The sequence below is a fragment of the Culex pipiens genome, chromosome 1, assembly GCF_016801865.2.
Source record: "Culex pipiens pallens isolate TS chromosome 1, TS_CPP_V2, whole genome shotgun sequence".
Taxonomy (NCBI): Eukaryota; Metazoa; Arthropoda; class Insecta; order Diptera; family Culicidae; genus Culex; species Culex pipiens.
Window position 1 is genome coordinate 47,308,530 of NC_068937.1, and position 17,552 is coordinate 47,326,081.

Sequence of the window (17,552 nt, forward strand, 5' to 3'; positions counted from 1 at the left end):
CATTTTGTTTACATATGTACTGAGAAAAATTTCTACGATTTTCTCTCGGAGCCTTTGAAAATCGGAATCAGAATTATTCAATAAAACAAGTTTTAGCTGAAATATTATTAATTTTGTTGATTCCCAAAATGTTTTAGCTGAAACTTGATTCTTCTTTTATAATCACTAGCTCATTTTGTACATTTTTGGGCCCTTCTAGACAATGGTAGAGCTTGTCAAAATGTACATTTTTGTTCTTGAAAAACGAATTTTGATCAATTTTATCATGGGCAAAAAACGATTGAAAAATGCTATTTTTTCAATTCCCGATTGAAGATAGAACTTTGTGCTCTAAGGCAAAGTTGCTCAAAATTGTATTTTCTACAACATTTTTATAGTCCGAGCTTCAGAGAGAAAGTTTTTGAAAATTTTCTAAGCTTTTTTAAAATAAAAGGGATTTTTTTTATTGTGCCAAACAACAGCCATGCCAAATATTTTATCGAAATGTTCTTGGAAAAATACAACGTAAGGTAACTGACCTTTTTTCATAAATAGCACAAATTTAAACATTGTTGTAGATTTCACTGGAAATTTAAACACTTCAGCAAAAATCATCATCCAAACTCTAAAACACTTACTCATCAAGCACGTCTTTTCCAGTACCGCATTCAAAAAAGCACCGCTCAAAGCAGCAAAAAAGATTAAATCCTCTTCACGACTATCAAAAAGTCAAAAGCTCGGAAAATGAACTGTAAACGCACCTGTCTGTCCAAATAAGCTTCAGCGCTCGTTTTCTCCCTTCCCAAGCGCATTCGCTGTCATGTCATCACTGTTTTTTTTTGCGTTCTAAATCACTCTACGAAATATTTTTCTTCCTCGCGCAAATAGGAAACTCGGCGGTAATATTTCAAAAGGGATTATCGAAAAATTAACAAAAAAATAGTGTATTCATGATTTGATTAGACAACATTTAAATAACAATGATTTCATTAAATCATGATTTTCAAGACATTTTGTAAACAAAATATTGCTGACGAAGATCAAAACTGACTTAAGCAGACGCTGTGGGGTGGGGGTTTTCCCCTGAACAAGAACTCGTCCTCTTCGCTGCTCGTCAATTTTTTCCTCTCTGTCACACACACACGCACAAACTTACTCACTTTCACGTCACTTACCAACTTTTACTTACTCACTCGCGCGTGTAACATGTAACGTCGTCGTATGTAAATATTTTATGAAATATCTCTTTCTCTCTCTCACTTCCTCGAAATCACCATGCACACAAGATTTTTACCCATAAATATATATGTGTGTAATTTTCCCTCATAGTAATCTGCTTTTCACCTTGTATTTTTGAAAATTTACCGTTTTTTCTAGCTCTCTTTTCACTCAACTCTCTCTCTCTCCTCCCCGAGCTTCGAAACACTCCAGCTCCAGCTCCTGCAACAACAACAACAAAGTGTCTGTTTGTCAATAGATAACCTGCCTCTATCTCTCTCTCCAACTAGTGATGTGTCTTTGTCCACCTGTAAATGTGTGTGTGTGCGTACGTGTGCTGTAAATGTCTTGTCCCGTCAATAGCTCCCGATTATCTCACCTGTGCCGGTTTGAAGAGAAGAAAAGCCTTCTGAAAGTCATCGGAATCATCCAATCAGCAGAAGAAAGAGGATCTTTGTATTTTGAATTAATCTTTCTCCTTTTCCTCCAAATGCTCTCTAGGATTAGTTCCAGCTTATCGCTATTTAAACTATCTTTGTTCAAGACACACAAACACATACACATTCACGAAACTGATTTTTGGAATCTAAAAAATGAAACAAATAAAAATAATTGTTTGCTTGTTGCATGGGATTTAAATGACTTCTTCACAAATGTATAAATAACACCCGAGTTTAGAAGTAAAATTCCAATAAATTGAAATTCTTAAAAAAAAATCAAACCCCCATACAAAACTTCATTGTGTATTCAATGTTTATTTTATTCAATAATATTAATGTTAAATTTTCATTCAGAAAAAAATAAAAGATATTTAGCAAGACTAAAACTATTTTCAATAAGTCGCCCAAAACAAAAACTAGCACTATTGATTAGAAGAATCCGAATTGAATTTGTTTGACGATCAGTTAAAAGATCATTTAAAAAAAAACTAAGACATATTTTAACAAGATTGTCTTTAGAAGGTACAATATAGTTAAAAAATATTTGATTTTGAAGAGTTATTTTATCAACAGCTTATGATTCACAAAATTCAAATCGAAAAATCGAAAGGATGCATAGAAGAATTTGAGGTATTCTTCAGATATGAAGTATAAACGGCAATGTGAACGACAATTCCTACTCCATTGGAGTATGGAATATCCAAACAAAAATGTATTACTTTGTTTACAAGCCTGAACGTTTCCGAGTACATCGGCAGGTTCAAGACCTGTAAGATCCGCTTGGACCAAGTAACCCTGGTCAGTTACATGATCTCCAAGTATGGAGTTTAAGGAGTTGTTTTTTTTTTTTGTTATATATAAGTTATTTAACGATCCTCGGTCCCAACCTGGTCACAGCACCTAAAAGGACCTAAAAAAAAACCTGAACGTTTTTTTTTACCCAGAATTAAACATTCTAGATAAAAAATTGTTACCACGATATTTTATCTAGAAAAATCCTTACAGAAAGCGCTAATAGCAAAAACTAACCAAATGAAATTTCAAAATACCGTCAGCCTAGATAACATTGCCAGGATTTCATTTTATTTTTCAAATACAGTCCAGACTCGATTATCCAAAGTTTTGTTAGGAATTTCTGATTATCGAATCACATTTTTTTTGTTTTAAACAACAAATTAATTTGCGAACACATTTGAGTCAAATTTAGTTGATTGCCTATTAAATAATGAAATGCATTTATTTGATATTTTGTCACCGCCACATTGGCCGCCATCTTGGTTTAAAAAAGTTCTAAATTACTTTAGTTTGTAGTTTAGTGGTCATACTTAAGCTCGACAATTAAAAATTAATCAGCTAATTGTTTTTTGTTATTTGATTGTCCTATGTGAATTTTTTTCCGAGGCATATGGATAATCGAGTCTGGACTGTAGAACTCAAGCGGAAATACTTGTCTCAAAATTTAAACTTTTAAAATATGTACTGGGCTAGGCCACACAATATCCATGTACGGTTTGAAAAAAAGTTTTTATTTTCAATAAATATTGCTTTAAAATAAAAATGTTGAATATTGATATATTTTAGTGTGTTTCTTACCAATTTCCTTCTAAAAGATTGCAAATTAAATTGATATCGTCAAATTGATATTTAGTATCGCTACTTTTGCGTACATTCAGAAATACAATTAAAATGTTTATTTTACTAAGTTGAGATAAACTGTATAAAAAATCAAAAATTGATCAAAATTCATTAGACATTGATTTTTTTCATAGAAAAAATAGTTTCTAGATTTATTTCAATAGCACCTAAAACATGTAACTTAGAAACTGATGTTAACCCTAGAGTAAATTGTCAAAACAACCTATGAGTCATGGGTTTCCTATGCAGAAATAACCTTTTGAAAATTTAATCTAAAACTGTTCTTAGTAGGGTTGCCAGATAAAACTGGAAATGCCAAATTTTCCAAAATGTGAGCTAGAACAAAGATTTATCATTATCTGTGCCAGATTTCGATCGACTTTGTGAGATTTGTCATTTATAAGCTAAAAAGTCAATTCAACCATCTGAATTCTACAAACTTTTAAATAAATTCATATCTTTACTCCCCTTTCCCTTTCCCATGAAGCATATTTGTACGATTTTCGTAAATTCATTTTTGTCAGTATTTGTATCTTTTTTTCATCTTTGGCCTGGCAACCCTGGTTTATAGTGTAAAATTGTCTTAATAATCCAAAAATGCAATCCTTTTAATGATACGAACTCATTTAATCTTAATTATGTAATCATAATTATAGTTAACTAACATTTAAAGGTTTTTAAGCTACACAGGCCTGCCCAACGCCCTTAAAGCCATTTCATCCGGCCCGCGACGGCTTTTCAAAATAGTTCTATGACCGGCCCTCAACTCAAGGCTGTTCATGAAATATTCAACTAATAAAATAAGTGTACAAATTAAAAATAACTGTTTTAACTAAAATTGAATAAGAAACATTCTCTTTGTTTTTTTTTTTTTTTTTGTTTTTGCAATAAAATGTTGCTGATTCAACGTGTTATTTGAATTTTGCCCTTTCTTTTTTAAAATCTAACATTCTTTTTTATTGAAATTAATTCTTGTCATTTTTATATTAAATATTGAACTGAAAAATGGCGCAGGAAAACTTAATTATCCAATTCGTTGAAATGTAAAATATATATTAAAAATAATTTTTTTGTCAAAAAATGTATAAAAAGACACAAAATTTTAACTTCTTTCAGTTTTTACTGTGTTTACAACAAATTGATGCTTTTCTGTTTTGAAGAACATGATTCAAATTTATTTTTTAAATAAATGATGTTGCGACGGAGCGCGTCCGAAGCAGCCCCCTGTTCAACGTCATTTGTCTTTGTTTGTGTTGCTTTGTCAGGTGCCCGTGCTGTCGCTTGGCAAGAATCAGAAGTTGAAAACAAACTGAAGCAAGCGGGAGCACGGGCGCAGCTGGGAACGAGAATCCGTTCCAGCTGTGAAAAGACACCGAAGTTGTGAGTAAATTGTATCTTGTGAACTTTATCTGTTATTAATAAGGAAAATATAGCTTTTTAGCGTACGGAAAATGGAAGGAAGTTTCATTTCGTTCAGCTCAGAAAACTGGTGCCCGTCACTCTTTAGCCGCTCGTTTCAACAAATGAGATAGCAAAAAAAAATTAATTTTGAAGAACAACTTTTAAAAAACAAATTATTCATGCTAAAAAGAAAGATCACTGCAAATATTTTTCATTTTTGAACAAAAAAATAGCAAAACGAGTCAAGAAATCAGGAAACAAAACTTATTTTTTCATAAATTTCAATACTGAAATTTGAAAAATAACGAATTTTAAACTAATGAATATACATTTTTCAACATTTTTCAAATTTGGAGAATGTTTAAAACCATTTTGAAATATTTTGTTATAAATTTGAACAAAAACGTAAAAAGTGTTTTTTTTTTGTAAGGAGAGATTTGAATCCATATTTAGTTTTAATAAATTTTATCATGCCTCATTGATTTTTGAAACATATTGTTCTGTTGAAGAAATTAAGCTTTTAACAAATTTGCAACGACCAATGAATTTTTTGACACTTTTTTAAAGTCAATGATAATAAAACACATGTTTTACAGTTATTTTTTATTTTTCCTAAAACCAAGAATCATATTTGCAATACTAGTTTATTTATTTGATTACTTAAAAAAAACCTTTTCAAAATTATATTATGAAAAAATATTGTCTTTTTACAACTTTTGTCAAACATTATTTCCGGCCCGCCACTACTTCTGAAAAATTAGATCAGGCCCGCAGGGTCAAAAGGTTGGGCACCCCTGAGCTACAAAGTTAACAATTTGCATCAGTTTCTGGTGCATTTTCATCAGGTTCACATTTAAAAAAAAATCCCAAATAAAATTACTCAAAATCCGTTTGCATTTAATTCTTATTTTTCATTTTGTAAAAAAATCTTTAACCTATCAATGACACGGATTACGATACTTTAAAAGAGCAAGTCCATGATAAAAGATTGTGCAAAATACAATGTTCACTTCATTTATCCAAAATGACCAAATTACCCCACGAAAGGTGCCCAAATTGCCTTGAAAAGATTCAAAGGAGGAACTCTAAACTTCATTGTTTCACTATATTGACCATAACAGCAATCATCGTAAACAAAATGTTTTGAGGAAACGGCATTATTTTTTAGGGCTGATGTCTAGCAAAGTAGATTGTAAGTATTTGAAAAAAAACATTCTAGATTATTTCTGTTAAATATTTAATAATGTTGTTACCAAAAATTGTTACTAACCAATTATTAAAACTGAACTTGAAACTCGACAAAAATTTGCAACTACGCGAATAATCGAATCTTGAATACAACCCTCAACTGCACTCAACCAAATTGAAACTGTAAATCTCAACCTTTTCAACTCTCACTTCCAAAACCATCAAATGTCAAGCATGTCTGTGTGTGTGTTCAACAACTCTTCACAACTCCCATCGAAGTTGACTTTTCCACCTCCCCAATTCGGCACTTTTGAGTTTACTTCCGAAAAAACAGCACAAAACATCTTTCCAAGTCTTCGCCCTAGTACATGTACTGCATCCTGTGCCTCCACCCTGTATGTCTCAAGAAATGCACAAATCGCACCGAAAGAAAAGTACAACCACAAAGATGTAACAATAGAGCCCACACCAAAGCTGAAATCACGTTTCGCACAAGCACACACGCAAACACACCCACAAAACCCCCGGCAAGTTCCGATCACGTGGGCCATTTCGCCGAAAATCCACTCTAGCCCTGAACCTGAATTGATCAACTTTTCCAGGGGTGAGGAACCTGTGCAAGGGAGGCGAAATCGTCGTTCAAATTGCGTTTCGTACGATGGGGAGGAACTGTCAAAATGACCAAATGACAGTTCTGCTTCATCGATCGGCATCTTTTGCATGAGATTTCGCTTCCTTCTTCCAGACTTTCCCTTCCGGCACACTGCTACATTGTTGACTTTGGCATTTCTTTTTCTTACCTTTTCTCTTCCTTTCTCGGCCAAAATTCGCGCCCAAATCTGCCACGCTTCTCTAACGCGGCAGAGATTCGCCTCCAGACGGTGCTACTCGACGTGTTCCCTGCACGGAATCCAGCAGGTGCGCCAGAACTCGTGCGAGCAGACGTACATTTAGTCTGCGGCGCGGCGTGGGTGCTCCCAGGGTCGCCGGAACCGCCCCCGGCGTCCCAGCAGCACCGGTTCTCCGCCGCAGCAGCCGCACTCTACGTCCGTTCCGGTTCCCGTCGTGGCCCTTCCCGGACTGCTCGTGGCCGTCGCCGTCGGGACGTCCCAGCGGAGCCGGCAGCAGTTTCCACCCGAAGAACCGCTGTAGCCGGTGTACGTGTGACTTTGTGGCCGGAGGCCACGTGGTTCGACGGTTCAATTTTTTGAGGTTAGGAGCTCCATTCCGCGTGACCTCCGATAATCCGAATCAATTTCGTTGGCAGCTCACTGTCAACACACACACCTCTGTCGTTATCACCGATACTCTTTCTCCATTCTGTGCATACTAGGATGTAACAAAAATGACTTTTTGGCGGGCATTCAGGGGTTTGTTTAGGGTGGCATACTGAGCCTAAATCTCAAATATGAGCTTGATTGGACGTAACAGGAGCTGGCGCTCCGCCCTTCAAGTTTAAATGGGATTTAACCCGTAAAAAAAGATTTTTTCAAAAATGTCACTTTTTGAGGCATTTTGGCCACCAATGCGTTTACCAAAAACATCACTGGCGTGTAGGCCAGATCCTTGCGCATCTTTTGGTATATATAACATTGAAGTTTGGAGCATCCTGGAGCTCGGTACAGACCTTCAAAGTTTGGCATTTTTTCGAAAAATCGGTCCCGGCAAAAAAGATATGCGTCGCACCTCGCGACGCCCGAGTCGCCATTTGATTTTGCTGGGACCGATTTTTCGAAAAAATGCCAAACTTTGAAGGTCTGTACCGAGCTCCAGGATGCTCCAAACTTCAATGTTATATATACCAAAAGATGCGCAAGGATCTGGCCTACACGCCAGTGATGTTTTTGGTAAACGCATTGGTGGCCAAAATGCCTCAAAAAGTGACATTTTTGAAAAAATCTTTTTTTACGGGTTAAATCCCATTTAAAATTGAAGGGCGGAGCGCCAGCTCCTGTTACGTCCAATCAAGCTCATATTTGGGATTTAGGCTCAGTATGCCCACCGGAACAAAACCCTGAATGCCCGCCAAAAAGTCATTTTTGTTACATCCTAGTGCATACACAAAAAGGGCTAGTACGATCATCCCCCGCATCTGGCAGGAGTGGCGCTGCAGTTTCACAAAACGCAACGGGAGCAAGAGAGAGAGAGAGCGAGTTGAGTGAACAGGGCGTGCTAAGCCGATAAGAAAACTTAATTTTAAATCCAAAAGGTACGTACAAAACACCCACGTGGCATAGGAATAGCATTCACGTTGTATCGACGAGGATTTGTGGCACACAGATAAACAGACGTAGTTGCTAACGATGATGACATAACCTCACACATTTTGACAGTTTGAAAGATCACCATTTTTTTAACATCCTAAATAGACGCCATTTTAAGTAGCATGTAGATTGTTTCATCGGATTGACGTTTCGGCACTGATAAGTGCTTTCTTCAGGAAGGAATATTTCATTCCATTTTTATTTCAAAAACATTTTCCACTTGTCTTTGGTCAACAGTACTGCCGTACTGGTGCTGGTACAGATGTGTATTTCCAAACAGTAAAGTTTTTCCATTGAAGAGCAATATTTTCATTGATTGGTTCTACGTGTGAGCGGAACGGAACGACAGCGAATGAACGAGCGATCAATTCGTTTTCATCGAAGCACCACGCACACCGGCAAAGTATTAAATAAATTTAAAAGTTTGTTGTTTTGTTGTGTCGGTTGAATACGGGAAAGCTGTCGGCTTAGTGATGCCGTTACAAAGAGGTTTGTTTATTGAGTTGTGCGTTTGGTTCTAATCAATTTCAAAACATACTGGATTGAAATAGAGTTTAACTTTAAATTAAATTTTCATTGCATCCAAATAGCTCAAATCGTCGCCGTCGTGCTAGCTTGTCGTACATGCATTTTGGGCCAAATTGAGTTAAGAACACCATTATATGCAGCTTACAATATCTCACTTTTTGACCTTCACATATCCCCATATGAAAGAATTTTCAATGTTGTCGTGCTATCTTGATACAGCCTGGAAATTGATGTAAGTGCAACAATTGGCCAAAGAGATTTCAGGTCAGAACGCGTTTGACACACGTACATGCCCGATTACCGTAAACATTTTCTATAATAACTCGGGACTCCGGTAACCAAATTCAACCAAACTTCGGGGCAATCCACAGAATGGTCAACCAAACAAAACGTGTTTATTATTGTTTACATTGCGTGCTCTCCTTTTTGTTTATTCAAGGTCAAACATAAAAACCGTTTAAACACGTTTTATTTTACATCTGGCAAGGGGTACATCTTTTATGTCAGAAACAATGTGTAATTTTACCACTGAAAATGTGAAATTTTACCACTTTTCTGTTGTAATGTCGCTTTTTTAGTCTAAATTGAGGTATAATTACATCATAAAAGAGGTAATATTCAAGCTTTCGAAATTACACCTTCCAAATTTACACAATTTTCTACTGTGCAGCAGTATGAAATGAAATTCTATGTAATTTTACACCCTAAAATATGTAGCCCAGCAGAATGGGAAACCTCATATAAGCGTTTTCCATTAATATTCTTCATCGGTCTGATGGCCAAGCGGGCTACGGCGCCAGACGGTTTCCATACAAACAGGTGGCCAAAATTCAAAATCATTGGTTTAGTGAATAATGCATAATTTTCAAGTTTTTTTACTGTGTAAATTTGTAAACTATAAATTTAAAAAAAAAACATATTTTGTAATCTTCCCTCAAGCACCAGTTGGCGGTAGTGACTTATAGAAAATTTGCAATATATTTTCAAACTCCTAGATTATCTAACATTTAACGTTGACAGTATATCATTTTATTTGTTGGTATTTCATATTTTTAAGACCTTCTCAAAACTTTGTTAAATTCTATGGTAATATAATGACATTTAGTTTAACCAAAATTTTGCAAAATTAAGATTAAATCAGCTCTATGTAGAGTTTCCAAAGTTATATAAACTTTTATACTAAGCAATATGTAAACTATGGGAAAAATGGATGCCGAAACTCGAACATTTTGAAATCTTAAGTCATACAAAAATGCCTATTTTATATTGCTAGAACATCAATCTTATCCTATGAAAATCTCTCTTTGAGTATAATTGGCCAAAATCGCAAAAAAAATAAATTTCTTTAGCATTTTATTTTATGTATTTTTTAAGCGAGCTTCACTCGAAAAAAAATACTGAGTTATTCTGAAAAAATCAACAAAAATCTCAAATTAAAGTGCCATTGCACGAATCCAAAATAAAGTTCTTTCCCATCATTAAATCTATCCTCCTGGGACGCTCACTTAAATAAACACTACATCCTCTCACACCAAGGCTCCATCAAATACACATAATCTCATCTTACCTTTACGTTCTCATGGAACTGTCCAGCAAAACGCCCCATCGTTATACACCCAAACGACAAGCCTCTGACATCCGTTGTGACTGTCAAACCATATCACTGACTGACATCTGTCAACAAAGCACGTCGCGCAGTTTCCACTGGATGTTCTGTCATATTCTTGTCATCTGACTTGCCTCCATATTTTGAGTGTAGCTATCGTTCAAAAAGTGATTTCCTTCACTTCCCGGACCGTTTTACGGAGTCCCTCCCCTGCTATTAACACTCAAACGCTCGGGTAGTTATTTGACCCCTATTTTTTTTCTTAGAAATCCCATAACTTTTGATAGAATTGACCAATTTGGATGCTTTCGGTTGCAAAAGATCCAGATTTGTCTATATTTTAAACTGCCAGATGGGGGACAAATGTGGTCCATTTTTACCGGAGATATTCCGGATTCTGTTGGGGTACCTCGGCCCTCCTATATGGGTATTTGGCCAATATAATAAAAACTTTTCAACAGAAAAATTTCGGAAATGATGCAAAACTACAAGGCATCATCCTAATACATCATCCTGCAAAAATAATTGACATGGTTAAGTCCTACGGGGCAGCGGAGCCGGTTCCAGTTGGGCAACAATTGACATCAGCTCAGTGAACCGTTTCCGGATAGAACCTGTTCCGGTGCCCGAAGGTCTTCAGCATGTCATGTATCTATGCAGGATGATGTTTTAGGATGATTCCTTGAAGTTTTGCATAATTTCCGATTTTATTCTGTTGAAAAGTTTTTATTATATTGGCCAAATACCCATATAGGAGGGCCGAGGTACCCCAACAGAATCCGGAATAACTCCGGTAAAAATGGACCACATTTGTCCTCCGTCTGACAGTTGAAAATATAGACAAATCTGGATCTTTTGCACCCGGAAGCATCCAAATTGGTCAATTCTATCAAAAGTTATGAGATTTTTAAGAAAAAAAATAGGGGTCAAATGACTACCCGAGCGTTTGAGTGTTAATAGCTGGCCACAGCACACGACCGTGCCGCCATTCTAACGTCTCTCACGAGCCTAAATGACCCCCGAGAAGCCGGCTGGTAGGACTCGGGATGGAAAATAGACTGCTGAAAGCTATCATCGTATACATTGCTTTAGGTGTAAGTGCTTCCACCAGCACCGACGTCCAGGTTGATGGGTTTTGGGGCGAAAATTGGTTGATGTTGTATTAATTTGTTTAGATTACAATTTCGGGCCGGGATTGGTTTTCTCGGGAGGGATGGACATTGGATATCGATACATCGGTCGAATAGGTATTATATGTATATGTGATATCGGAAAAGGGTTGCTCGATTAAGGTGTTCAATTTTCGGACATGGTTGTGCTGACAAGGGAACACGAGATAGCGATACACTTGGTTATGGATATCGATTTTGTGCGCTGGAACGTGGCCAAATTCGAGGAAGTGGTGGATCGGGATGGTTCATCAGTTTAAACGTAATAAAAAAAACTTTAGATGTATAATTTAAGAGAGTTTTCAAAAGTTCGAGAACTTCCTGAAACCAATCAGTTTGCAAACAAGTCAACTGACCGGAATCGCTCAATCTTGTCTCCATGGAGCAACATGAGGTGGTAGTCGACTCCACCTCGTCCACACAAACGTTGTGGACATAACTCCCGGTCCCGGTTTGAAAGATTCGTACAGAATTGATAGCAATCCTTAACTGCGAGCAATGGTTACAGTTCACGTGGCGACCCATGAAACCGTTGAACTATTTAATATTTTAAACAATAATATTAAAAATAATCGTAATGTAAAATAATTATTGAATATTTTTTTCAAAAAGTAATATCGCCTCATGATTTGGCAACACAGTCCTGGTTAATGAAAAATTATTGAAATTTAAGAATCTCTTCAAGACCAGTTGTAAAAGAAAGAGCAAATCTAGAAGGTTTTTTTTCAAGGGTTTCCAGCATCAAGGATTACTGACCAGTTTAAATGGAATTACAGTCGACTCTCTGGCTGTCGATCTTCTCGATATCAATAATTCTCCATCTATCGATGAATTCTTCAGTCCCTTCAAACTGCATACTTCGACTGGCTTTATTCCTCGATATTTTCTCTTGCTTGAAGGATCTCTTCCTCGACGGTCCCTTGAATTCTGTTTGCTTTAAAAATCTCTTCCGGTTTTCAATATTGTCACTATCTCATGGCTTGCATAGACATTTTTCTTTGCGAAACGAAGCTTTGAAGGGTGTTTGACATTAGTTTGTTTTTGTTTGCTGAACGTTGCCATAATTCTCTCCCAAAGCTGGGTCCAAGAAAAACATATTTTCAATCGAGTCTTCATTTTGCATCGTTCTGTAAACTGATGATTCTCTCCCTCGACGGTCCCTTGGATATTGACAACCAGAGAGTAGACTGTACCAGGATTACTTGCAATATGCCACGGATTACTTTGATTTCCCAGAATTACTTGGGATTACCAGAAACCACGCAGAATTGCTAAATTTTATAAAAATAACTTGGAATTACTGCCTAGCTTCTAGCATATTGAGAAATGTCTTTGGAATGGGATCGACTGACAGCTGTCAAACGCACAAAACCACGTGCTTGGCAATAGTGCGTCCATATCGGGAATTCCCGGCACAAAATTCCCGGGATTTTTTCAAAAACCGTGATTTCCCGAATCCCGAGAATGTTTATATTTTGTACGGGGAATTCCCGGAATTAAACAAAAATCTAATTTTGGCCTGGAAATTTCCGGGAAACTCAAAATCCGGGAAAATTGGACGATCTACTCGGAAATCATTGAGAAAATTGGGTATATATCAACATCAGTTTGACAACTGATTCTGGCATTTGAGTGCATTTGAAATTCAAAGCACAACAAAGAACAAAAAAATCTTTAAGGCTATCTAAAAACTGCTATCCTTGTTTAGATTGATATTAATAGTATTGAGCTAATAGTATGATTTCAAAGCATGAAAAACATAACAGATACAAAAAAAAACATTGATTTCCTGACGTTTTCAAAAATTTCCCGGGAATAAAAAAATATATTTTTTCCGTTTTCCGAGAAACTCAAAACCTGGGAAAATTGGGCACCCTACTTGGAAATCATCGAATAATGGGTAAATATCAACATCAGTTTGACAACTGATTTTGACGTTTGAGTGCTTTTTCATCCCAACACATTTGAATTAGAGAGCATCCAAATTCATCCAGCATTCATTCCGAATCCGCTCTGTACTTCTTACAACCATAAAAGGCATCAAGTGAGCAATTCTCTACGAAATCGGTCTTTTTTCTTCAATTTTAATTTTTGTATTTTTTAATCCGGCTGAAACTTTTTTGGTGCCTTCGGTATGCCCAAAGAAGCCATTTTGCATCATTAGTTTGTCCATATAATTTTCCATACAAATTCGGCAGCTGTCCATACAAAAATGATGTATGAAAATTCAAAAATCTGTATCTTTTGAAGGAATTTTTTGATCGATTTGGTGTCTTCGGCAAAGTTGTAGGTATGGATACGGACTACACTGGAAAAAATAATACACGGTAAAAAAAAATTTGGTGATTTTTTTATTTAACTTTTTATCACACAAAACTTGATTTACAAAAAAACACTATTTTTAATTTTTTTTATTTTTTGATATGTTTTAGAAGACATAAAATGCCAACTTTTCAGAAATTTCCAGGTTGTGCAAAAAATCTTGATTTACAAAAAAACACTATTTTTAATTTTTTTTATTTTTTGATATGTTTTAGAAGACATAAAATGCCAACTTTTCAGAAATTTCCAGGTTGTGCAAAAAATCACTGACCGAGTTATGAATTTTTTAATCAATACTGATTTTTTCAAAAAATCGAAATTTTGGTCGTAAAAATTTTTCAACTTCATTTTTCGATGTAAAATCAAATTTGCAATCAAAAAGTACTTTACTAAAATTTTGATAAAGTGCACCGTTTTCAAGTTATAGCCATATTTAAGTGACTTTTTTGAAAATAGTCGCAGTTTTTCATTTTTTTAAATTAGTGCACATGTTTGCCCAGTTTTGAAAAAAATATTTTTGAAAAGCTGAGAAAATTCTCTATATTTTGCTTATTCGGACTATGTTGATACGACCTTTAGTTGCTGAGATATTGCAATGCAAAGGTTTAAAAACAGGAAAATTGATGTTTTCTAAGTTTCACCCAAACAACCCACCATTTTCTATCGTCAATATCTCAGCAACTAATGGTCCGATTTTCAATGTTAATATATGAAACAATTGTGAAATTTTCCGATCTTTTCGAAAAAAATATTTTTGGAATTTTCAAATCAAGACAAACATTTTAAAAGGGCGTAATATTGAATGTTTGGCCTTTGTGAAATGTTAGTCTTGATTTGAAAATTCCAAAAATATTTTTTTCGAAGAGATCGGAAAATTTCACAAATGTTTCATATATTAACATTGAAAATCGGACCATTAGTTGCTGAGATATTGACGATAGAAAATGGTGGGTTGTTTGGGTGAAACTTAGAAAACATCAATTTTCCTGTTTTTAAACCTTTGCATTGCAATATCTCAGCAACTAAAGGTCGTATCAACAAAGTCCAAATAAGCAAAATATAGAGAATTTTCTCAGCTTTTCAAAAATATTTTTTTCAAAACTGGGCAAACATGTGCACTAATTTAAAAAAATGAAAAACTGCGACTATTTTCAAAAAAGTCACTTAAATATGGCTATAACTTGAAAACGGTGCACTTTATCAAAATTTCAGTAAAGTACTTTTTGATTGCAAATTTGATTTTACATCGAAAAATGAAGTTGAAAAATTTTTACGACCAAAATTTCGATTTTTTGAAAAAATCAGTATTGATTAAAAAATTCATAACTCGGTCAGTGATTTTTTGCACAACCTGGAAATTTCTGAAAAGTTGGCATTTTATGCCTTCTAAAACATATCAAAAAATAAAAAAAATTAAAAATAGTGTTTTTTTGTAAATCAAGTTTTAGTGATAAAAAGTTAAATAAAAAAATCACCACATTTTTTTTACCGTGTATTATTTTTTTCCAGTGTAGTCCGTATCCATACCTACAACTTTGCCGAAGACACCAAATCGATCAAAAAATTCCTTCAAAAGATACAGATTTTTGAATTTTCATACATCATTTTTGTATGGACAGCTGCCGAATTTGTATGGAAAATTATATGGACAAACTAATGATGCAAAATGGCTTCTTTGGGCATACCGAAGGCACCAAAAAAGTTTCAGTCGGATTAAAAAATACAAAAAAAATCGAATGACCGAAATCCTAGAGAACTGCTCAAGTATGAGTGAAATGCATTCTGCCGATTTCCCTTTAAATAATTACTAGTAGGGGAACAGCATCTAATCCCAGCGTGCCTCTAATGTTGCCATATCAGGTCTTTGACGTTCAATTACAGCTCATTAAAAGCGCTTTCAACTGAAATCGTTGGATTAATAGCTCAATACGAAGTGATCAAGCAAGTTTCTACAAAAAGTTTTGCTAAATAAGTTATTTAAATAATGAAAATCAGCAAATTGGATGGAATTAGAAAAGAGCGCTTAACCTGTCAAACATACCAAAATTTCCTCTAGTTACTTGAATTAATGGGAAATACAATAAATTACTGAGTAACTATGGAATTACACGAATTACTACCGAATTACTAGGTAATTCTAGAATTACAAGGATTACTGCAGAATTGCGGAGCCATACTGGAATTACTGAATAACTTACTCAGAATCCGAATGATCCCGTACTAGCTATGTATAACCTTGGTTTCTTACAAGAAAATTAATAGGCAATAAATAGAATCATAAAAGGTTTACCGAAATTATCTTTTTAACAGTTATTTTTTATTATTTAATTATTTTCTGAAGTATGTTTTCACAAAAAAACAATCCTAAAGTTACCAGAATTACTGGGAATATCAGAAATTACCAGGATTACTCTGGAATTACTCAGTAAATCCGGAATTACAGAATTACTTGCTTAAGTTCCAAGTAATTCCGGATTAGTGGCCAGTCTGACACGATGCTGGAAACCCCTTGGTTTTTTTTAACAGATGGTTCAAGCTAGAAATCTTGCAATTCGTTAAGCGAACTCTCGAAATTTCTGAGCGTTTTTTTCTCGAATCACTGAGTTGATTTACGAGTACTGTGATATCTCGAAATTGAATAGATCAAATTGGCTGAAATTTGGGGTAAAAATCTCAATATCGTGTGCATAACGAAGCCCGATAGTTAGTAAACTTTATATTCCATCCCAATTATTTTTTTAATCAGTCAAGGATGCCTATTTGAAGTTGGGAGACTGGATTTATGGTGATTTGTCATCAAATAACTTAATTTATGTTAATTTTTCGAAAGGTGTACAAACTTTTTTTGCACTTTTTTTGATTTTTGTAATATTATTTGTTATATAACTTTTTAGGGAAATCATCTTTTCATGAGCTTTTTGTAACAAAATGTTCGGCATGAGTTTTTGAACAAAACGTAGTACTAGGTTTCTGTCAACATTAAATTGTTTAGAAGTTTCATCATAATATGTGCATAGTGCCCAAGGGGTGTAAATACTTTTTTGCAATTCCGTCGTGAAACTACTTACTTTTCCTGTCATTCTTGAACGACGAAATAGCCTACTTTTCTGTACCAAAAATAACAGAATCGAATAGCAACACTTTTCAAAATAAATGCTGAAAAGTTCTACTTTTCAGCACTCAAATGGGTGCTGAAAAGTTGAACTTTTCAGCACTTGTTTTGAAAAGTAACGCTTTTCAAAAAAAAATTGATTTCAACGATTTATTGACAAAATACATGAAAATTTGACATAAAATTTCACTCAGTGTGTGTTTTTTGGAATTGCAAAAAATGTTGTATGGAACTCGATGCAAAACTTGATTTTTTCAGCACTCTTCGTATTCATCCAACTCGGTGAACCTCGTTGGATAAATGTACGACTCGTGCTAAAAAATCCTCTTTTTGCAACTTGTTGCATAAACTACTATTTTTACATACTGTAGCTTAATGCTCAGCAAACAGATCTAAAAACTTGCAGGGTGTGCTCAAACTAATCCTTGATTTTTTTTCCGATTTACATGTTTGTAACACCAAAAAAAAATACAAAAAAATGGAACATGCGATCGTCAAGTGACCAACTCCCCACCGCTCAAATGTTGACAGACCACACTATAACAGCCGGACAAACTGACAAAAGGCAATTGTCCTTTTTTTGCACCACCCTTTTCCCCCAGTTCAACAAATACTCCAACGTTTCCATCGTTTCCCCGTTGTCGGTTCGCTCTCTTATCTAATTTGCCATTGAGGATGTTGTTTATTGTG

The 17,552-nt window shown here is 35.1% G+C and overlaps 1 protein-coding gene across 5 annotated transcripts in view; it reads left to right on the plus strand.

Annotated features, from left to right (window-relative positions):
- LOC120426591 (AF4/FMR2 family member lilli-like) overlaps window positions 1-17,552 on the plus strand; it is a 133,696-nt gene that overhangs the window by 64,211 nt on the left and 51,933 nt on the right. Inside the window, exons 2-3 of one of the 5 annotated variants that reach the window (XM_039591385.2) lie at window positions 6,726-7,018; window positions 7,930-8,070. The exons of 1 other annotated variant lie outside the window; for it this stretch is intronic. In XM_039591385.2, coding sequence (XP_039447319.2) covers window positions 6,726-7,018; window positions 7,930-7,935 — 299 coding nt within the window. In that variant the 3' untranslated portion in view covers window positions 7,936-8,070. Of the gene's footprint in view, window positions 1-6,607; window positions 7,174-7,929; window positions 8,071-17,552 lie in introns of those variants that run through there. 3 more of the 5 variants (XM_039591383.2, XM_039591384.2, XM_052711343.1) reach the window with 3 other exon arrangements.